This window comes from Centropristis striata, chromosome 5, assembly GCF_030273125.1.
Source record: "Centropristis striata isolate RG_2023a ecotype Rhode Island chromosome 5, C.striata_1.0, whole genome shotgun sequence".
NCBI lineage: Eukaryota > Metazoa > Chordata > Actinopteri > Perciformes > Serranidae > Centropristis > Centropristis striata.
In genome coordinates, this window is record NC_081521.1 from 34,591,324 (window position 1) to 34,615,711 (window position 24,388).

The 24,388-nt window shown below is 43.1% G+C and overlaps 1 protein-coding gene across 1 annotated transcript in view; it reads left to right on the plus strand.

Moving 5' to 3' along the window:
* Positions 1-372: 372 nt before the first annotated feature.
* The window catches only part of LOC131972072 (leucine-rich repeat-containing G-protein coupled receptor 6), a 43,785-nt gene continuing 19,769 nt past the window's right edge, over positions 373-24,388 (plus strand). Inside the window, exons 1-3 of the mRNA XM_059333824.1 lie at positions 373-689; positions 15,145-15,216; positions 22,196-22,267. Of these exons, the coding sequence (XP_059189807.1) occupies positions 469-689; positions 15,145-15,216; positions 22,196-22,267 (365 nt within the window). The 5' untranslated portion in view covers positions 373-468. The remainder of the gene's footprint in view (positions 690-15,144; positions 15,217-22,195; positions 22,268-24,388) is intronic.

Genomic DNA, 24,388 nt, shown 5'->3' on the forward strand with positions numbered 1-24,388 from the left:
CCTACTTTCCGGAGATGCTCCAGCCCATCCCTAAATTGTGGGCCAATGAGGGTGGCTCATTCACAACTCATGCGCTCATTCTACAATAGGTAAGGAGAGAGAGACAGAGAGAGCAAGAGATATATACAAGGAGTGAGAGAAAGAGAGAGAGGGATAAAGAGTGACTGTGTTTGGGGGAGAAAGACGGTGAGAAAGGAGAGGGCACAGTGAGAGGGAAGAGGGGCAAGAAGTTACAACCAAGTTAACCCCTGGGGATGAAGTGGTGACTGAGAGACTTTGAGAGATGAGGAGATAGAACTTGTGACAGAGGCTTTTTAACAGAGCCAGGAGTATTTGGAAAAGCAAAGAGTCATTGGAACTTCCTCACTTGATCAAAACTGCCTCTTCAAGCATCAGAGAGGACAAAAAGAGAGTGTGACAAGACAGAAATCTGTACAGGTGTAGTTGCAGACAGGTGGACAGTCAGACATGCTGCCTGTGCTTCTGCTTCTCTGCGCGGCTGGAGGAGTTTGGGGGTCCACCCCCGGAGTGTGGGGGTACGGACGGATCCAGGAGAGACAGGGGCCCGCCGCAGCGCTGTGCCCGTCTCCGTGCCAGTGTGAAGAAGATGGGATCTTCATCATGGTGGACTGCTCAGAGTTGGGACTATCGTCTGTGCCGACTAACCTCAGCCCTCTCACCACCTACCTGTGAGTACCAGATCTTACTGTGAGAACAGTTAGGGACATCCTGGGTGTGTTAGCTTGTCCCTTTTCACTTTAACCTTTACACCTCCAGGCCTATCACTGTGTCCTGACTGTTTTCTTCATCCCAATCAAACTTTTCTTGTGTTTCCACTTTGCATCTCATCCCTTAGTCATTTTCCGTGACCCCCAATCTTCTTCACTTCCTTTTCTCCTTCATCATGAAAATTTGTTTTGTATGAAAAATAAAATCATGCCTGCCAATCATGAGTCCCAGGTGATCTCTTGATCAATCATTTGTAATAGGAAAAGAAAAAAAGAAAAAGGGCAATTCAAGCTGGGATTCCTCTTTTGAAAACAGAGCAGAAGGCAACATTTGCCTGGATGTGTGACGGGGAAACAGCAGCAGAACCTGCATGCATATGAAAACAGACAGGGCCAAGAGGGAACATGTGTGTATGTGTGTGTGTGTGTGTGTGTGTGTGTGTGAGAGAGAGAGAGAGAGAGAGAGAGAGAGAGAGAGAGAGTGTGTGTGTTGACCACTATGGCAAAATTACTGGACCACTTCTTTCAGTATCAGGTTTCTGAGCGCCAACTGGAGACGCAGCATGAGAGTGTGTGTGTGTGTGTGTATATGCCTTTGTGTACATCTATGCAAGTGTATTTGCATGTGTGCAAGCTGAAAGCACATGACACAAGTAAGTGTTTGTGTGTGTGAAAGAGGAAGCGTTTGAACAGATGTTTAAATGTGTAATGACCAGTTTTATGTCACTAATTTGTATCTCGCGTTTGTTAGATACCAGAACGAAAAAACACTGAAATGACTGGCATGTGATATGGAAAAAAAATTCATTAAATTCTCTATTTTCTTTTACTTGATAAAGTGACAAAATGCCTCTTTGAAGGAAATACCTTCTTTGAATCCTTTGACTAAAGTATATGTTTGAAAGGCTGGCTGGAGAAGTCGCACATAGTGAAAATAATATAAGAAATCATTAGTGTAACTCACAGTTTTTACCATAATGAACTGCAGGAATTAAGCCCACTTCACCGCCAGAAGGTCAGAAGGTTTTCTTTACGAGGAATAAGATGATGTAAAAAGACTGAGCAGTTTTCTTACACCACCCTGCTGTGGCTTAAAGCCAGATTTTTCAAATTGCTTCACTGCGTAATCCTCTGAGGACAGATTACAGACACTTTGTGATAACTGATATTGAACTGATAGAAGTCAAATCCAGGAAACAGGGTGTGATAGAGCAGTTGCTCACTAGGGGCTCTACAAGTATTACATGAGTGGAGGGTCAGCATTGAGAGGGAGGGAGGGAAAGATCAACAGTTTATGTAGCAAACGACTCTAAAAGAGACACATAAAAGACTAGTTGAATGATGCCTGACTCTTCAGCTGTCATGGGAGCCTGCGACGGCCAGAGTTCACTGTGTTTGTTTGAGAGTTAAAACACATGTAGAGTTTATGGATGGTGAAATACACTCTCTGACTCCATCCAGGAATCACTCTACCTATGAGAACATCAGACGGTTGGCGCAACGCTGGGCCATGTCACACAACTGAGCCAGCACACTCACATATATACTGACATACAAGGAGGGATGAATCTGAGAAGGAGAGTGTTGAGCCTCAAAATCTTCCACTAAAATAAAGACAGTGATGACCTGAGTCTCTCTCTGTTGAAGTATACACTGCTCTTAACACACACACACACACACACACACACACATATAAATACACACAAACACACTCATTCCCTACAAACACAAGAGTAATTGCTCATTTCCCCTCGTTACCTAACAGTGGAACTGGACCAATTAGTGAGTTTGAGGGCTGATTTAGAATAAGATAAATAAACTCAGAGACCAACCGCACACGCCCACACACAGTCACCCACACACACCCACACATTTACATACACATTACTGCAGAGGGGAGAAGAGGGGAATGTGGGACAGCAGGAGAGATGCCGCAACAAATTAAGATAAGAGAATCACAGATTTCTCTTTTGCCTTGCTGATAAAAATCATCAAACACAAACAGAACAACCTCCCCTTCCTCACCCTGCCCACATGCTCACACACACACACACACACACACACACACACACACACACGCATACACGCACACACACACACACACACACACACACACAAACACACACACACACACGCATACACGCACACACACACACACAGCCCAGATCTCTGCACAGCAGGCTACAGTTTCGTCCTGGAGTATAAAAGGTTACAACAGTGTAGAGCTGGTCCAAACTCCAGCAGGATCTGTCGAACTGTCCAGCATGCCCCGCTGTGCTGAGGATTCTGGATTAGCCTCCCAGCACATACTGTAGGCTGCCGAGGTCACAGGGATTTGCTTGGGAACAGTCCACATTACAAACCACATCCACACAACGCTGTGAAAGTATATGACATCATTCACCCGTGTCATCGGAGAGCTCTTCAAAGTGAGCACAACTGTTCATGCTATAGTGGCAGAGAGGGCAATCCAGGCTATGCATGACTGTTTTCTAGTGTTTTCTGCACATCTGGATGCCCCGAATGCATAACGGCAGATACATCATGTAATACGAATAAAAAAAAAAATATTGTATCACCACACTGAGTTGAATACAGGTTGACTGCAAAGGAGTTCAACTATTCAGAGGCAAAGGTGCTCCGAGCAACTCAGAGCAGAGTGGGTAGAGATTTATGACAATAATCATTTCCGTGGGCAACACATGAAATGAGCTGTCATGTGAGATGCTTTGAAAGACCTTCTCTTTGATATCAGATTAGAGAGGAAAGACAGTGCCCAAGGGTGTGTGTCTACGTGAGTGTGTGTGTGAATGTGTGTTAATGTGAGTTTGAGAACACAGCGTACAGTATGCACATTGGGGAACGGTGCTGTTTTATGTGTAGCTGCGAGCGAGGTAACTAGTCATAAGAGATGGCTTCACAGTGACACAATAAGTATGTGTCTGTCACAAATGTTAGCTGGGGGCAAATGAATTAGTCAGCTGCCCTCCCCCAGATAGATGAGCGCATATTCACAGCAAATATTTAATCATGTCGAAAATAATTCAAATGATCTAGCTGACGTGATATACTTTACACGGACTGTTTCTAAGGTTGCCAGGTGCTTATGTTCACACATCTCACACTTCCTTCGGCGGTCATCGGTGTGTGCATGGGTGTGTAAGAGGAAAAGAGTGTGTGGGTCCAAGGCTGGTCTGTGACTGCAGTTGAGCAGCGATTAGGTGATGTTTTGTGGTAGCGGTGAGTGCGGTGAACTTCTAACGGTGTTTTGGCAGAGGCCAGGAAACCACAGCTAGTGCATTACCAGACAGAGGAAAACCAAGGAGTGTGTGAGTGAGCGTGCATGCGTGTGTCCATGTGTGTGTGTGTGTGTGTGTGTGAAGACCACCCAGAGTGTGGAAGGAGGACTTTTTTCCTAGCAAGTGGAGGTGAAGCAAAAGTGTAAGAAAAATGGAGAGGATGATGAAGAAAAGGAGTGAAAACTGACGAGGAGGAAGGTGAGGATTAGAAATTGGTGACACTTAAATGTGAATTGGAAAAATACACAAAAACACACACATACTGTACTGGGGACCACATCCTGCCGATGATCCTGGCCGTGACTGTAACCGTCGTGTGCGTGTCATTTAGCCATTATGTTGATGGAATGATTCCTATCACAAGCGACCGGGGGTCACACTGTAAACATCATGTCTGAGAGAGAGAGAGAGAGAGAGAGAGAGAGAGAGAGAGAGAGAGGGAGAAAGAGGGAGAGAATTTGTAAGGGTAACTGGGGGGAGGAGGATAATAAGAGGACAAAAATAAGAGAATTACAGAAAAAGAAAGAGAACAGTGTGTGTGTGTGTGTGTGTGTGTACTGTCAGTGGAGGGTTCTCTATACAGCAGCTATCAGATCCAGCATCAGTGTCCTGGCTCCAGACGTCTATGGTTGGCCCCCCGCCTCTCTTTCTCTCTGTCTATCCTTCTTCCCCCACCTTTTCTCCTTTCCTCACCTGTTTCCCCTGGTCTCTTACTTTAGATAGAACAAGAAGTCGTATACTAAATGCTTAAATGTGTGTGTGTGTGTGTGTGTGTGTGTGTGTGTTCAAAGCAGGTGTTGAAGCCAGTCATGCAGCAATAAATGTAAATTTATAATCACCGATGTGCACTGCGTCTCCTATAAAAGTGAAATGAATGCATATTGCTCAGGGCAGCAGAGTGAGAAGAGTGAAGGGTGTGTACCCATGCCAAATGGTAAATGTTTTCAAGGTGTGTGTGTGTGTGTGTGTGTGCGCGCGCGCGTGTGTCTGTGTGTGTGTGTGTTGGTTGGAAGAGGAGGTGCTTTGGCTACAAGCCAACTAACTAGCAGCTGTGATCAGAGTTGGGGAAGACAGTTACAGGCATTATACAGAGGACGAAAACAGCGGCATACGTCATTATAGTTAATCTATTCTGGTTTTAAAGTTGCATTAAGGTGAATTTTCTGCAGAAAGTACTTTCCTCCTACATTTCTTTATTCCTTCCTGCAAACTTGCCTCAAAGTGTCAATTCCTCAGCTCTCTCCTAGATTCCCAGGAGACGCAGCGGTCAACGCCAGCAGAAAAAGCCACTTCGGCCTGCTACAAAAGTGATATTTATGCCAGAAGGGTGTTGGAGAGAAGGGATTGGCAGTTAGCGTTGGATAGTGCAGCGGTTTGTGGTTTCCTGAGAGCAACCTGGGAGGCTTTTAAATGTCGCTCAGGGACAGACGGCAGGTAGGCAGGTAGAGGACAACAATGGAAACAATGACAATTCCTTTGGGAGCGACAGGCAGTGAAGACACAGAGGCCATAGTGTGCTGTACCGCTCCATATCCTGTCCTTTAGAAAAAAGTAGAAAGCAATCACGACAGAAGATCTTAAAAGGAACTAGGGTGGAGGAGGTGGAGATTGGGGAGAATGTGTTTATGCACAGGAGCCTGCATGTGGATTGAACGCAACTGTGGTTGGTATTTGTCACGGGTTAGACCTGTGCCAACCGACTGAATATGTAAATCTGTATGTTTCGTGTGATAGCAGTGTGACGCAAGTATGACACGGGGCCCAGGAATGTGCTCCGTGTGACGTGTGGTTGTGGGGTGAAGGGCTGCTTCTGACTGAGAGGATTCAGAATGCCTGCATGGCCCAGATTCCTGTTCAGCCCCTTTCCAACCCTGGGAATCCATGGGAATGTTTGTGTGTGTGAGTGTGTATGCATGAATCTGTGCAAGTTCACTAGCCCTCTCTTTTCCACTACAGAGAAGGCATTGTCTAATCCTGGGCCAGGCCACGACAAATGTCCCTAACTGTTCTAGTGCGTGTACATGCACATGTGCATCCATGACCTGTGACTTTTCAAGCTGTCATTTGTGTCAGTGCATGTATGGTTGGTTAACACATGAATGAGATCAAACATTTTTGTTTTAAACAAATTTTTACCTCCTCGAAGGCGGTCATGTTTTTGGCTCAGTTTGTCCATCTGTTTGTCAGCAGGTTTAAAGAAAAACTACTGGACTGATTTTCATGAAATGTGGTTGGAGGGTGCAGCATGGAAGAACCCATTATGATTTGAAGTGGATATCTGAATTATGTTTTTATTTCATTAACATTGCAAGAGGCAATTTGAGTTTAATTCACAAGGTGTCTGAATTATCGTAGTTGGAAAAGTTTTTGTACCAGTAAAATGTATTTTTTTTAAAAGAGAAATTTGGATTAAACCAAGCAGATTCAGGATTTGACTGAATAACCTTATATTTTGTGGTAGTTTGCATCTTATCTTCTGTTTCTTTTCTATTTTTCTATTTATTTTCTACCGTCTGTAAAGCACTTGGCTTTAGTGCTTTAAGTTTCAAGGGACAGTTAACACAATAATCAAGAATCCATATGTTTTTGTCTTTCATATAGTGCTATTTATCAGTCTAGATTGTTTTGGTGTGAGTTACCAAATGTACTGTGGAACTATTTTCTTTCTAGTATAGTTCCTACTGCTCAAAACAAGGCCTGTAGATTATCTTGAGTAACCGGCTCATGATTTCTGGAAAGAGACATTGCTGCTGAGCAAAAAACAATTAGATATGGGGATGAACTATCCTTTTAATCACTTACTTTTGTGCTGAAAATGACTCTGAAAACATGTTTGGTGGTTGAAAGTGAAGTGACAAAATAGTGAGCTCCAGACATGGAGAATGTTTACACGAGTGCTGATAGCAGTGCATGTAGGACATAGCTCTCCAAGTTCCCCCTGTACCTCAACATGGGTCTGTCTGTCTCTGTCTCCCTATCTGTGTGATCGCTGGCCAGGCCTGCTGACTAAAGTGGCTCATGTGGGGCTGGCAGTGTGCAGGTGATGACTAGTAAGAGCTAATGATACTTAATGCCCTTTCCAACAATGTACACACACACACACACACACACACACACACACACCTACCCACAAGACCCCTTGTGTGCAGAATACACACAGGGAAAGATGTTACACAAGCATGGCTGTATGCACACACCAGCCTGCTTGCACACACACTCACATGCACATACTGACTTAATGATGGTTAATGCCCTATCCAATCCCCCTGTGCAGCATCAAAGCATCCCACAGAGCAGTGCTGATACAGCGATGCTAGCAGGGATTAGGTTGGGAGAATGGACCACTGGGACGGGAGTTAGCTAAAGGGAACAAAGAAGCAATCACAGACACACTTAAATGTCACACACATGTGCACGCACCTCAGGGCACACACATAGCGTAGCCAAATGGGGGTTCTGCACAGGAAGTGGAAGAGGGGATGGAGAAAACAGAAGTTAGGGAGATGAATGACGCAGGGAGAAAAAGAGATGACTCTTAATTTAGTCAGGAAAAGTGATCTGAATGCAGAAACAGCAGTCAGGTCACTAAGATGGCAGAAGGCAATAGTATAATTCTCGACTGGACTGGACTTCACAGGTGTATATTCCATCTGCCGTAAATGGTGGCTGGAGGGAATTCTGCCACTGCAGAGCCTCTACAACTGCAGCCAGACTTACTCACGTCTCTATTACATGTCTGAGAAGGAGCAAAAGAGGAAATCTGGACTTTTTACATGCATGGCAAGAGGCCAAACTAAATCTCTTTAAACCAACAGCAGCCACATGTCCTCATTGGTATGGGGTAAGATTTCATCAAGTGCTGATCTAAGTTCAGGTCTAGATGTTATCCATGGGTACGGTTAAATATATGGAGCAGATGAGCTGGTCATAGATCTGCGAGTGCAGCAGTAAAGGAGGAGTGAGCCAGGAGTGGATTTGAGCAGTCTTCTAACTAGATCCAGTGTCCTCCTGTTTCTGCCATTCAACCAAATGAAGTCATAATAGAGCCTGACACTAATACTCATCGGGTTTCATTTACTGTTGTATCCGCTGCTGAGAATCTGCCTCGAATCAGCATGCAGGAAAGGACACCTCTGTAAGGGATACCTTTTCAGGATGTGTGGAAAAGTGGTGAAATTTGTAACCCTTTTCCACACGTCTTTGCCATTATTTCAACAGATTTCAGTGGCAAGCGGTTGTCCTGTGCTCATGAAACATTTCCTTCATGTGGCACTAACTGTTCACTTCAATTTAGGAAGGAGCAAAACATGCTGTCTGGCACATGTCATGTATCGAACATATATGAAAGCCAGACAAAATATACATGCCAAAACAACAGATTAGTGAACTATGGGCAGGGCTATGAATGCCTTTCTGCCTCCAAAGCTATGTCCTACCCACAACAGCTGCCTGTCAGTCCTGTCCACATGTTGGAGGCAGTTGTATGTTGTGTAGTGCCGACTGTTCCAACACTTCCTGTTCCATTACTGAAGTGCTTGACCTTTCACCTCCCCCCTCTCCGTCTCATGACAGGGTGTGTGTGTGTGGGAGGACAAGAAGCGGACATAGAGTGTGTACGTGCACGTGTGTATGTGTGGTATACCAGGGTATGAATAAGTCCCAGAGGGCATGAATATGTTTCCCATGACATGGCCTCAGACTAAACAGCCGCTCTCTCCACCCAGACATCCGCCTGTCATTCTCCCCTAAACCGCAGCGAGCGGAAAAGAGCACAAAACATGGGAACACAAAAACACAGACGCATCTCCCTTTTCTGTCTTGTTGTTATCTCCACTTTTCTCTTCCTCCCTGCCTCTCTGTTTCTCTGCTCTTTTGTGGCCGAGTCCTCCCCGTGGCCCTCCTTGTCCAGGTGAAAGACTTCTCCTCGCCCTCTCCCTCGCTCTTTGTGCCCCGTGAATGAGAGAAAGAGAGAATAAGAGAGGGAAAGATAAAGAGAGAGTGCCTTCGGACACAAAGGGCAGTGTACCCCTCCCAGGAAGTCTGGGAGAGAGAGAGAGAGAGAGAAAAAAACACATCTTTAGAGGAAGGAGGAGGGGAGGACAGCATTGTACCCTCCTTCCTGACTCTTTGTATGTTTGTGTGCATGCCTGTGTGTGTGTGTGTGTGTGTGTGTGTGTGTGTGTGTGTGTGCGTGTGTGTGCAAGCTCATGTGTGACCATGAGAGAAACTGAATGCCAAAGCAGTCAGTCTATTCAGATAGAAAAAAGCTAACACACTTAGACCTCACCCTCACACATAGTACGCACACACATTCTGCTCCAGCTCTCTCTCTCACTCACACACACACACACACACACACACACACACACACACACACTAATGCACACAACCATTTAGGCCCTCTTTAAGGCGGCGCCCGAGCATTGACTACCAGTTGCATTGTGTGGAATAAAAGATCCTCTTTCATCATGGCCTTAACTGTTTCAAAGCACTAAGCGGAGAGGATCAGACTGGCTGAATCCGACTGAAGACATTACTGTCATAGTTACTGTAAAAGACAGCCAAGGTGTGGCTCTAGCAGCGCTAATACAGAACTCCTGCCCTCGGGGAAAGGCTCTGGTTGTTGATTTCTACTAAAGATCTATTACTCTAATGTTCCTCACAGATAAGCCGCCTTCAAAGGGGAAGAGCTTACCGTCATTATTGGCTGTTTGTTTGGTAAGAGTCTTCACCTGAGTGAGTGAGAAAGGGATTGGCAGGCCGGGAGGCAAGAAGAAAGAGAGAGATAGAGAGTAGGAAAGGAAGTGAGAGGGAAGACCTCGGGGTATAAGAGTCATGAAAAAACATCCTTCTCAAGGGCAACAATGTAAGCCTGCTTGTTTACATGCTTTTGCTGCATTGTTTTGTACTGTACCTGCATGCAATTTTATGCTTGAGCAGCATGCCAGAAACTTTTCCATATAGTTTTTTTTTTAAGCTTCGAGACAATTGAATTCTCCAAAGTGAAATGTATCAAGTCATCTCCCCTCAGCCTGCTCCTGCACAGCTTTGTTTGACTGACACATTTCACTATTGACGATAAAAACACACACCTGACTGCTGATCGCATCTCTCCTGTTCTGAGGGTATATTCAGCCACCAGGGTGGTCCATCATCCACACCACAAAAGCCACCCGGAGCCTGGAGTGTGTACGAGTGCCTGTGGATTTAGTGTGTGTGTGGGGGTCTCTCCGAACATAAACAGGGGTGTTTTTTTCATATGATGTGGCCAGTTGTTTTGCGCTAAATCAACCATCTCTTGTCAGAAATGCTTCAACTTTGAAATTGGCTACAACAGAGCTAGGGGCACATTCACACCCACACACACACTGCCTTTGATCACAGTGGCGATAACATACTTCAGTAGTTCTGTTGATGGCGAAGAGGAAATATGATAAATCACATTATTGTAACTACCGGACTGTGTAACCTCAAGCGTTAGTTGAAATTTGAAACAGAGATGAGGAGAGAAAGAGCGAGTGTGAGCGATAGAGTGGCATAAGAGAGAGGGAGAGAAAGGGCCAAGGCTGATGAATGGAAATGTACCTCTGCTTCTTCATGCTTCCGTTCCCCCCTTAAGACAAGCTCCTTGCCTTGGTTTACTCTATCAATCACAGCATAAAGCAGTCGAATATCCAGCACTTTACCTTTCTTCCCATGCCAAACCTTCCTCTCTTACATTCACATGCACACAAGCGTACACACACTCACACACTTTAGAGAGGAAAGAATAAATGATCTATCAGAGCACATTGTGTATCTGCAAATCACGGAACGATGGAGGGAATAGGAATGGAAAACGTCCCATTTCTTCTTACTTTCTCAAATTGCTGCAATACTGGCCACAATTTCACACACGCTACTGTGCTTAAAAGCACAGAATTACATGCACGCACATGAAAATGTAATTCCTCCCCAGGGAAACAGAGAGAGATCACTGTGGGCTTTGTCAGTCATTCTGCAGGTTCAGAGCAGAGGGGGATAAAAAGAACGGTTAAGAGGCACATTTGGGAGTGTGTTTGTTGAGGGATGAGCATGGGTCTCCATGTCTGCATCCTCTGCTCCAAATACAGCTCAGGAGTCTTTAGTTCGTCATTCAGCGGCAGACAGAGATCTGAGGGGAGGAGATGTCCTGTGTGGCTCTGTTGGTTGAGAGATGTGTTGTCCTGCGAGCAATATCAGGCTGCTTTCTTGACGCCGCGATGGCCAAGATAGGGCAGGACGCCTCCCTTCTGAATACTCGCATGAAAAATAAAGAAAAGAAACCACATGAACTTCCATTCTGTCCTTCAGACACACAGACAGACCCACACAGCAAACTGTTTCCATGCCCTGGCAGCATCCATGTATGATGTGGTGAAAGCGTGACCAGGGACTGTACCCACCACATCTGCAGGCTCACTGGAAACAATAGGGGTGTGAAAATGAGCGACAGACATCTTACCACACACACCGCAGTCACCTATAAATGGAAAAAATATTGCACTGCACACACAGATACTGACACACATACTTGCAGTCTCCCTCTCTCTCTCTCTGACACACACACATCTGAGGTGCCCATAAAATGGGGACGCAGAAACCCCAATTGTAATTGTTAAACTCCCATACTCTGAGGAGCCTGCAAAACCTTTAAGCGCTCCCTTTCTCATTTCTTTTGCGGCCGTTTATTTGCGCTGAAATATCTGCACGTCACAGCGCCAGCCGACACAATGCACATGTGGTAGTCATCAATCATAATTATCATGGTTTAAAAAAGCCACAGCTGTTATTTGATTTTAAAAACAAGCCATAGCGCAGCGCCTTCCAACGATACGTCAAGTTGTCAGCGGAGGCCTTGGCCTGCACAGCAGAAATGTCTCTCTCTCTCTCCGGCTTCCCAATGAGCTGGTTGGAGAGCACAGCAGAGCTGAGCTGCATTCAACCTTTCCCCATGACTCACCACTGTGTGTCTTTATTTTTAAACATTTTCTCTCTCCACTGCTGCATGTTTATTCTGTCTGAGTGAGGCCGCTGTTATGGACTTCACACAACGTTTGTTTATGGCTTATTTAATCAGGACCAGATAATGGAGAGTTTTCTCCATCCGTGGGCGCATCCCAGAAGCCGGGTGGCGTGTGTGTGTGTGTGTCAGTGTGTGAGCCTGCATGTGTGTGTGTTGCTATGCGTTAATGATCCCCTCCAGAATGTTCCAATAAATATTTTTCTCAGAGGAATATTAGTACACAGACAATGAATAGGATTAAGGTGTGTATGTGTATTGTTCATGAGGCCCCATGAGGTGATTGTGCGCTTCCTGTGTTATATGTGATGTCACCCGCCCTTGATTATGTCAATTGGTTTGCCGTTACTGCTGGCTGTGTCATCTCCATGGCAACTTTGTTATCACTTATATTTACCCTTGACTTTAATCAAGCAGTAGTGCATTACACTTGTTTCATTCATTCCCAAATAACTGCCTGGAGCCTGAGCAGATTGTTCCAAAAGTGAGGACAAACATGAAGTATATAACTCACATGACATCACCACAGTGCATTTGTTGAGCAGGAGACCTGAAGCCAGCCACACTGGTGGGAAAAAAGTAATAAACTACACATTATTGCGTGTTAATTTGCTTAAATTTATGGAATCATTCCATTCGTTGCTAATAAAGAAAGGTATCCATTGCGCTGCATTACATTTGAGGAGCTGATGTGCACTAAAAAGAACATTTTGAATGTGTCTTTCATTTGCAAATGTGATATTTTTTACATAAACTGATAAGATGAGAAGATTTAATGGGCAGACATGTGGACTCCAGCCTCAAGACTTGGACTTGAATTGGACTTGTGTCACAAATTTGATGACTTTTTGCTTGACTTGACAAAACCACAAAAAGTCTTGCAAATTGACTTGGACTTTAACCTGATGACTTGTGATTTGACTTGGACGTGAGCCTTTTGACTCGAAAATACTTCATAATACCTTCATATTTTATGAAAGTGCAAAGTAAGCTGCACTATTTTAATGATGATGATGAAGTTCCGTCGCATTTGTGTTAAAGTCATTTTAACAAATAAATACAACATTTTAAAAAGCTTTTTACGGTAAATTTAAAATTGTATTACTCTGTTTTTAAAATGGTGTTATGTTTGGTGAAGAGTGTATTATGGCTAGTTTATAACTTAAAAGTCAAAGTGTAGGACTTGGGACTTGAGTGCAATACTTAAGACTTACTTGTGACTTGGTGCCCTCTCTGTCTATGGACACATAACGAGGCTATGATATTTAAAGAAGCCGTTGGAGTTTGGTAAACAAACATGGCTACATAACTGCATTCTGTTAAGCCCTACACCACCTAAAACATTCACAAAGCTGTTCTGAATGTTTCGACACCTGCATCATTTACTTTGACCTGCCGCCTTCCTCTTTTTTCTCCTTTTTTATTAGCACATTGCTTTCTTTTATGGTGCATTACCACCATCAGCTGTCAATATGCATTACCATTCTCTGCAGCAGTAATGTGTATCACCCCACTCTTGTGCTTGTGTTGACCTTTACAATAAAGGGACATGCTAGTCACAGACAAGTTAAGGTCAGTGATGGTGCATGGAATTATAATGCCCTATTATGTTCTATTGCAGACAAAAGCAATGTCATTAGAGAATCCGCCATCTGCTCTCCGCACTGATCGAAAGCATCCACCCTGCCTATGTGTCCCTGAGTTACACCTTGAAGCCCTCTCTCTGCAGTCAGACCTCCCAGGAGGGGGCATGTGTAACAGGAAATTCCCATGCAGGAAAACCAACATGCCAAAATTATGCTTTCATAAGGAAAATATTCAATGTCAGCAGAGGCTGTAAGAGTGCTACATACCATAATTATCTGACCTACAAAATCTAATAGCAAACGGACACGGTTAACGCTGAGAACATACTGAGAACACACCTCCTCACACAAAGTGACAGTGGGTGTCCACATCCTGACCGCCTGATGTTAAATGTTATCCTTGACAGGGCACCAAACTGTGAGTTTGTCTTGTCACAACTGCTAAATATGACATGCTACTCAAAAACCCAAACTGGTGAGCCACAATATTGCCATGCAGTGTTTCTTTCCACATCTCCCTTGAAGCTGAATATAGATCAGGCCTGCGGATAGATTCATCCAGCCCCCCGTCAGCTTGGCTGACTTCACAAACAAACAGCCAGTGTGTCAAAACTCCCAACTGCAAAGGGCTTCTGAGAGCACAGTTTACACTTGCTAGCCCGGTGGTCTGGCTTTATGAGCAATGGTTAGTGTCATACACACACAACCACACACGCACATACAAGCTTCACTCCTGAAGACTCATGCGAGACCCCAAGGGCTGTGAAAGCAAAGAAGGGGTGACGTAGCACCTCTTTGCTTTCATTGTGTTTATCAAAGAGATGACCTGACATGACCGAGGCCACGAGGTTATGTATGTTTTCTACCAGAGGCTGACACATAAGTTGTCCTCATACTATCCCAAGTGTTAAAAAAGTAGGTTACGTGTGTGTTCAATGCGTGTGCATGTATTCGAGCGCCCTGCGCCTCTCCCTCTTTGACCGCAACGCAGCTGCGTCAACACTCACCCGAAGCACACCCTCTCACGTCAGAGTGTGTCAGAGAGGCAGAGAAATGGAGTGTGTCTATGCTACAGCCATGAACAAAGGGGGAAGACAGTGGTCTCCTGAGAAACCTGAGGAGGAAAAAAGAAGAGGAGAGGGAGATAGATAGATATGGAGGGAGACTGCGGGGTCAAATCTGAGAGAAGGTAGAGTGAGACATCTGGAAAAGAGAAAGAGTCACTGGGACGAGGAGGAAATTACAGCTGCCCAACAATGATTCATTGGGGAAAATTTCTCTTCTACATCTCCCTCTCCTCCCTCTCGTCCTCCAACCTCTCTACCTCACCCTCTAACCTTTTCTGCGTACTACTCCCCACTCTTGATGATTGATCGCCATGTGAAAACCGCTTTCTAAACATTTGTAATTTTACATGCCACGAGTAACGTCAAAGGACATTGATAAGGCATACATTGATTGATACTGATGCCCCTTTTTTCTCTCTCTAGGGATCTGAGCATGAACAACATCAGTGAGATCCAGCCCAGAGCCTTCCACCGACTGCACCTGTTATCAGAACTGTGAGTACAAAATCATTCAGCTCACATTCAATTAATAAAACTCCATTGTCACAACTCATGCATGACAAGAAACAGTCAGTCCCTGTCGAGCCGCTGATACGCACGGACCTCAGTGATGGGGATTGATGACTCTGGCCTGCCTCTGATCTCTCCTACCAAGAAACTGCCTGCAGCAATACGCTAGAAGATCCTGGGATGGCTGCACAAAAGAGGGAGGCGAAGGGAACCTGATATTCACTCAGAGAGTGAATATATGGTCTTTAAAGTGTTTAGAGAGCAGGTTCTGTGCTCAGCATCCAAGCCGCTGCTTTCTTGCCCCCCCTTGACTTTGTTTCAGCTGGACAGCTCAGCAGGAGCAGTACACACGTAGACACAGGCCTGTGCCAAAACAAACATCACATTATAGGAGAACTTCAGGACAGGATGGGGGAAAATGAAACAAGCAAAGATGTTTTTCTTGTGAAATAGAATTAGCTATAGGTATAGTTGTGTATCATTTTTGTTTTGCTATCGGTGCCAAGACACTAAATGCCGAAAAAGACTTGATTCTTTATACTTTTCTTGGCTTGTGACAAATTAAACAATATGTTAAAATAGAAATAAAACAAGACGTTGAGTCTGCCTCTAGGCCACATTCTTTGACTTCTATAATCTGTGCTACAGGCACAATTTAGCCAGTGCTTCACAAAGTAGAAGGTATTGGTTTTACTCTGATAGGGCTGATGAAAGCACACATGCCGTAACAAAACTTTTGGAACATTTTTTCGGTCGACCTGGCCGATATCTGATTTGACCACTCAGCAGAACTCAGCTAAGTCTCTCGTTTGACAAAGGCTGCTCACAGATATGCCCTAAGGGTGTGACTGTGTGTGAATGTCAGCCTTCACCTGATTCTTCTACTTTTGAAGCCTGCCAAATGTGTGTTTCTGCATGGGGTGTTTGAACAGTCCGCTGTGTTCTTTGCTAATTCTTGCAGCTGCAGCCAGTGAGGCATGAGCTAATGACGATGAAAGCAGAAGGTTAGCTGGATAGCCGTTCGGTTGACTTTGAGCCGCAGTCAAGCTGGATCAGAAGAGTCGAAGAAAAGCCGAACAATAAAGTTTTGTGACACCTCGAAGTTGGAGAATTAAATTCAAGACTTTGATTTATTATGGTGTATTGAATTACTGATCTAAACTTTTGCAATTGTAAAAATGGTAAAGGTCAGATATAGCCGATGGCGTAATAATCAGAACCACACAGTGCAGAGTGATGCTGAACATCGATGCTGACATTTGCCTGCATTGGGGAAAAAAGGGGGTGGGGGTCTTGGATGCGGCTCCATCTGTAGTGTTTGTCCAGAGACAATCCTCCCAGTGTTTTACAGCCCCATTGATCTTGCTTCCTCTGTATCGCTCTCATGTTCTAACACTTTATGGAGACGTTCTGTTGCTTTGTAACTCATCCAAGGAGGATGTTCCTGCCCTAAAGCCAATTTTTATAGCCGGCTGACCATTTCTGGAAATATGCTGAGACGATGATGATGTTCCAAGGCAGGGAGAAGCAGATTTCTGACATCCACTCCCGTCTAGGAGATTTAGCCAGATGAAGCATAGCAGGTTATGGTAAACACATTATAATTACAACAAGTTATGGCGCTTAGAAAAACAAACTGAAGCTCTAAACACAAACACGGTCGACTCAAGAGCGAAAGTGTTTGATGTGGGTCCACAGCACTTGTTGGTAGCACAGGGAGAGGCAAGGGCCAGGCATGTTGTGACTGGTAGAGTGATAAATTGTTTGATGTTAGGCTCTACCTCCCTGCCCTCCTCCACTCTATCTCCTTCCTTTCCAATTCATTTCTACAGCCCCCCATTTCCATTTTACTGCAGGCTACTACAAGCTGCAGTCACTACCTTTGATATTTTTTTCACTTTTCCCCTCTTTTGGCCCTCTGCACATTCTTACAAACTAACACAAATCTGCTTATGGCAAGAAGTCCAGCTTTCATCCTGTTTTACACTACGGGGAAAAGAGGGAATAAAATCTTATGAGCAACAAACACACACACACACACTGTGTCCCTTCTGAAGCACCATTCGTACATATAAACGGTATCATGATGCCTCTTATCTCCTCGCTCAACTCTATAGTATCAAAGTGCACACAGCTAATCCCTTTGAACCTCAAACGATATGATTAAATGAACGCACAAAGCATGTGGCAAATCTCCCTTTGATTCATTGCGGCATTGATATTGATAATAAGAAGCGTAATTGCCCGTCCCTCCAGCCCTTTCTCTACCTGTAACTCCTTATTTCTAAACTGTATTCAATTGATCTCAGATCCCTCTCATTAAGCCTTCATTTAGCGCTTTGATCAGTGAATCTGCACTTAATTCAAATACACAAAACCTGCACGCAACTGTCAGTCAGACGGTGCATGAAGAGAGGCGACTGAGAGGCAGACTGCATGTCTATGCATTAATGAGAGGGCAGCAATGCCCGCAGACTGGTTACTCATCTACCTGACATATCAAAGACATCCCCTCTCATCAAATGCTCCGCTCTAATATCAAAGATGCACCATCTATTTCTGATCTAATTGCAGCTTGGAACTAGCAGAGGATGTTTCTAAGGGAAGCTGTCGCCCTAAAAGCCCTTCCTGAAAACAAGTTTCGAAGACAACCTTGCTCGACGTTGCTCTCCCTAGCCGTTCGGTTCAAGTCTCTTATGCTTATCTTCTTATTATCTTTTGCCATCACTAGACTCCGAAATACAGAGGTGAAATCAGCCCATTAAAAGTGTCCTGACAGGATAAAACTGGATTTTTATAAAGATCTTTATCACTCTTAACTTTGCCTCTTTTGACCCATGAATGGGTTGGTTTGATATCCTACGAAATTTGACTTGTTGCTGTTTTGAACATGTTAATTTTGGAAAATGTAACTATGTTGTTAGGTTTAGGCATCATAGCTACTTGTTTCAGGTTAGGAAAATCGGACAGGGTTAGGGTTATAAAAAGTGACTCACATACATAGCATTTAACGGGATACGAACAGGACATGAACATTGGTGTCCCAGTCTCCTGGTTGCAGTCATTTTTACACAAATGTCCAATCGCATGTGCAACACCTAACAGAAATGAGAAGGAAGCATGATGGCTGACTCCTTAGCTACTTCACCATCAGCTCAATACAAAAATGTGCGTTTAATTATTTTTAGTTGTTAGATTTCAAGCCTAATGTGTCATTTTACAATTGAGCAATCCTTATTGTTCAGCCCTGCATAGGAACCAATCATGAGAACAGCCCGCAGTATTACCAGATTACGTGGAATATGTTGCTATCTCCCGTTATCGACTCAGGAATGGGAGTCTTCTCAGGTGCTCTCCAGCTATAACACAAATCAAAACCAAATGAGGAGAGAAGTGGTGAGTGGAGGCCAGCGCTTGTTTTCCTCTCTGTGATAAGATTGTCTGCTGATAGGCCAGGAGTGTAACGTAGGTGAGGGTTAAGGGTTTGCAATATTGGCTGTCTTGATACTCCAGGTGCATCACACAGCTGGGCCTATCTAGGTCAATTAAAACTTTTCCTTTTAGCGTTGCCAACATTGGTTTTTGTCTGCATGTCTCTTTCCCCCCCGAGACACATGCCCACCCACACACATGCACACACACTGTTTTCCACATGTCTATATTTTACTCCAGTAATTTCAGAGGTTAACACCAGGTTAAGTGGTTGACCCTCGGGCTGGACCTCCGAACAGAAGGAGGGATAACATTTCTATTGATGGACTAAGGGTGAAAAAGGTCATACAGGCATATGTACTTACAGGCAAACCCACACACCACCCTCTCTCTGATAAGACCAGTTTATCCTTGCTTTCTTCTTTCATCATCGACTCCTATCAGCCGTCATGCTGCCACTATGGTGTCCTATCACTACCTGAGATAGTATCCCAAAATATGATGCTGTCGCTGCTGTCTCGATCTTTATTCTGTCTTTTTTGTTTGTTGTTTCGAGACAATAGGACATGGCGATACATAGGATAATCAACAGTTGGCTTGCTTCAGTGACACCCTCCATGATTGGCTCTGATAGCCGGGCAGTCTCACCTTTGTCACAAACCCCTCCTACCTCTCTCCCATATGTTTGAACTACACGCTGGCCTCTGTTATTTTATCTATGAATCACGTCAATGTAGCTGAATTATGCTGAGGTGGAATTTTTTATCAACGTGATCCAGGGGCCAAGAAAAATCCGAACCATCCCCAAATCAAATTAAAAGAAAAAACAGTTGGAGCCACGGTTTGACAAGAGCAAGGCGCCTTTCATTAGAATGAGATTGATGTGGAACGACTAGGAGGCTAAGTGCGGAACATTCACTCATACGTACGATCATTTACACACACGTACACACATAAACACACACACTGATATCATGGAAACACTTGGTCAATGGCAACTGCCGGTGTTCTGTTGATGTCTATCAAGAACGTCTGAACATTTTTTTCCTTTTTCAATATCCATCTTCACTTTCGACATAATTATCCATTTGACAAATGAAGCCGGCAAAAAAAAAAGCATGATTCCACTCTAATGCTGTTTTGGCTCCAATGGTGCAGCTAATAGAGAAAGGCTGGTTGGCAGTAGGACGTGCACATCATACTATGGCCTTAACTACAATGTTTGTTTTCTAAAACTCTAAATTACTGGCCCTCCTCATCACCCCACTGAAAAGACATTTATTTTTCTTTGGTGCTACCTATATCTTTTTTCCTTCCAATGCGTCTGCAACCAATCACTGCATTTGAACAGGAACCAAAAGAAGGCACTTAGGGGTCTTTGCAGAAATAGGCTTAGATCTATTTCACTGGTGTCAGGACCTCAGCAAGGCCTTTTGAAACAGTTACCTCTGGAAAAGTAGCTATTGAAATGGTCCCCAGTGACGAGCTTGTGCAATAGCGGAAACTGAAATGGTATTGAAGTAGCAGACCTATCGTCCGCTGAGGGACAGGAAATGGGCAGTATACAGGTTTCTTTATGAGAGAAAATAAGATCTGAAAGCAAATTGAACTCCTTTATCTTGAAATAAGAATAGATTTTGGAATTTGTGGAGGTCAAAGAGCTGCAGTTACTGCAAATCAACTCCCTGTCATCTCTGTCTTCAGGTCTGTGAAATCTAAATTGAGTATATGAGGCTGTCAAAGTCTGTGTGAATACGTTTTGACTGTGGTTTGAGAAGCATGACTAAAAGGCACCACAATAGCCCAGATAACGATCAGTCCATTTTGTATTCTAGCATGCCGATGTGGGTGTGCTTCTATGTGTGAGGGTGCATCTGTGTATGGAGCCATAGGAGTGTCACAAAAAAGAATAAACTGAAAACAAATGGGGAAATATAATTAGGAATACATAAAATAATCAACAATTTTAAAACATCAATAAAAATATATGAAATAACAAATAAATGTGTAAATATAAAGACAATATATAATAAAATGAAAAATACTTTATTTGCTTATTAAATCTGTATTATTTAATACTATATTAATATAAATATAGTAATTGTATTTGTTTATTTTTATTAAAAAAACAAGGAAAATGGAAATAAGGGTGGAAAAAGAAATTATATAAACAAAATGTAAATAAATGTAGTTAAATGTAAATAAAAAAGTGAAGCTATACAGTAAGGAGATTGAGTAATTTTATGCAATAAATAAAATAGTATATATTATATATACACATATTTTATTATTTATTTTTTTAAATACATAAATATGTATACACAGAATAATAAACAAACAAATCAATGTGAAAATAAATGAAAATGCATTTAATTATTCTTTAATATTTAATTTATCTTTATATTTCTACATTTATTTATTCCTCTTTATTTTTCCACATTTTTTAAAAATTCTTTTATGGACTTATTCTCTTTCATGGCACTCCTATGGCTCCATACTTTAAACCGGGCTGTGTGAGTGATTTGGCAGGCGTGGGTGGGGTTATGTGGTTTGCCACTGCACAGTAATAAGACTGAGACATGTTGACATGAGTATCAGATGTCAGAAAGAGTTTGCTGGGAGCTCTCGTCCATTACCATCTGGATGATAGTGGCTTGGAAAGGCAAGCAGAGCGCTATATCAATATTTCAGTATCCTGGCACTGATGGAACAACTCAGCCAGAGGCAGGCTGCTTAGCATAAGACTGAAATGTCAGGCAAATGTCACCTGTAGAGCAACGGTGTGCGCAGGAGGATGCCAATGAGTAACTTTTAACTTGTGTGTGTGTGTTTAATAAAAGTGGGTGGTCTCGAGCTGTGAAGACCAAATCTGTGTTTAAACTGTGCTTCCAGCTCGTGACCTTGAGAATTGCTCCGCTGGACTGAATGTTATTTATTTGGACATCTTATACACACTCACAAATGACCATTAGGTGCTGTGTTTGATAAACAAACTGATTGGATTGCTTGTGTGAATGTGTGTGGTTTCTCTCCCTCGCTGTCCTCAAGGCCCCTCATATAACAGGCCCAATTTACCTCAAGGACATGGAAAATAGCACACTGCACACCCACATGTGCACGTATATAGTATACACCTTACCATATACACACACATATAAACACATTCGCATGCGCACAAGCAAATATACTTTCAGGCTGCACTTGTTGACCCAGTCTCAGTCTCATTCAATTCAGTCTTTACTCACTCATCAGAGCTCCCAGGATTGGTTAAGGTTTCAGGGTGTGCTTTGGGCCAATAGCAACCACACTGAAGGGAATCGAATATTGTTATTTGCATACTGCCCCAGCAGTAACCCCGAAGCAGGAACTCAAGAATGAAGTCATATCGCAGCTCAATCCAAAAATGTAGAATAATGCAAAAGGCAAAACTTCTCTTATGAGACTTGTAAAAAGAATTCTGCATGTGCTTGTATTTCATTTTTCGCTTTTATATTTTGTTCCCCCTTTTTTGATCTCTGTGTTTCTCTCCTAGGCGTATCTCAGGGAATCAGCTGAGGTATATCTCAGGCCTCGCTCTCCAGGGTCTCCACAACCTCAAAGTCCTGTAAGTAACCTTTCTCCACCTTCCCACCCTATAGCACTCTGGTGGTTCAGTCCTCATCCCAAGTGGGTTGTTCCACTCCAGCATTCTAGGGGGATAGAGTTGTGCTCCCGCCCTGAATAAAAAACACAGGCCACGCATCATTAACTGTAGTTAAAGTTTATGGGCTAGTGCTTTCATTCCGAAACAAGCACTGTTTCAGTTGCGAGTGCGCGCGCACACACACACACACACACACACACACACACACACAGTACACAGGTGTACTGCAGGGACCTCCCAGTCACACCACCCACAGAGATTACAGCAAGTGACAAAAAAAAAATCACTTAAAAACGCCATTGAAGGCTGTTCCCTCAGCACCCCATTTCTCAAGCTGTGTTCGTAGCCTTATGATCCATGGCCACCAACTGTTAGCGCTGCCGTGAAGTATTAAATCACAAAAGTGCAAAGCAACCATAAAAACCACTGGCACTGGCACTTTCTGACTTGTGATCACGGCGGCTAATGAGTTGCTGCCATATTTCTACTGGGTGCGAGACAAGGGTATTAAGGAGGTTTTCATGAGTCTTGGCAGCCAACTCAATTCCTTTTGGACCCTTGCTGAGAAAAGTTAGAGAAGCCCTGCCACAGAATATAAACTTAGCTAGAGAATTGTGGTTTGTAATTTGAGGGAATCTGGGGGATTACCAGGCACACAAGTTGATCTTCTTTCACCTTGTGTTGTGAAACTCACGAGAATCCTGGGCTATTATGTCATTACTGCAGAAGGACACACATATCCTGAATTCATCCACGTCTGCAAGCATTCATGCTTCACACACCACAACACCGACAAAACTTTGGACGGTCTCTTTGACCCCAGAGCAGCTGAGCTGTTGGTTTCCTTCCTCAATATATTAGTTAAAGTCAGGCCGTGTCAAACACAAATGGGCTGCTGACCTTGTGTAGGGTAACCGCAAGGTCCCTGCTGACTCCCTCACTCTCTCACACACACACACACACACACACACACACACACACACAGACAGAAGGTTATGAACCCAGAGCGGAGTGCAGAGAATCTCCCCGTAGGGAATTTTTCTGAAACAGGAAAAGACTAAATTCGATGTATTTATCATGGCATCACTGTCCCAGTGGAAACATTCCCCTGATCCTCTCAAAACCTGACGGGCATTTTTTCTACACTGAAGCAGTCATTTCATCAGGAGACTATTGGGAAATACACGACACTATGAAGGCATGCGACACATTGAGTTATGTAAATAAATATAGTAAAATACACTAGTAAAGTATAGTAAAGTTCACTCTCACTGACTACAAAACAAATGAATAGATAAATAGATAATTTACATTAAACTAACCTATTAGGCTCATTTTCAGGTTCATACATGTTTTTTGGGTTAATACTTGAACATGTTTACATGCTCCCTTTATCAGGCAATGAACCATATTAATTATTAATTAATTTTAATTTAATATTAATTAATTATTAATTAATTAATTAAGTCTTGTAAATCCTCAGATAACACTATTCAGTGTATAGTTTCCTATAAAGAGCTAAAGTAAAAATAAATAAATAAATAAAATAAATAATTTTATTACTGTCTGAATATATAGGTATATTTCGTTAATTTTAGCACCTGTAGAGTTGCAAGGTATGTACGGTATTGAAAAAATATATAATATATATACATTTTAAAAAGGGAGACATTTTTCACATACTTCCATTAGAAAAAAATGCATTCGTTTTAATTATAATAAAGTGTTTGTAAAGTATTGTCCAACCACTAACAAACCCTTCTGTTTTTATTCCTTTGCAGGTCATTTAGCTGGTAATAATAATAATAATATTATTATTAATGATAATAATAATAATAATAATTGTGCAATACAGTATATCGTGAAACAGTTATCGTAATGTGAAAAATTAATTCCCTTGCAACCCTACTTCAGATACCTAAATGTACCTTGTTATTGGCAGTAGAGGCATAAAAGTTATTTCATACTCACAAAAAAAGATGCTAGATTGTTACAGTATAATAACCCTACTGTAAGCTAAGCTGTTTAACTGTTGAGACGCAGGCCTTACACTCACCGACTCACAAAGACCGACTGTCGAGG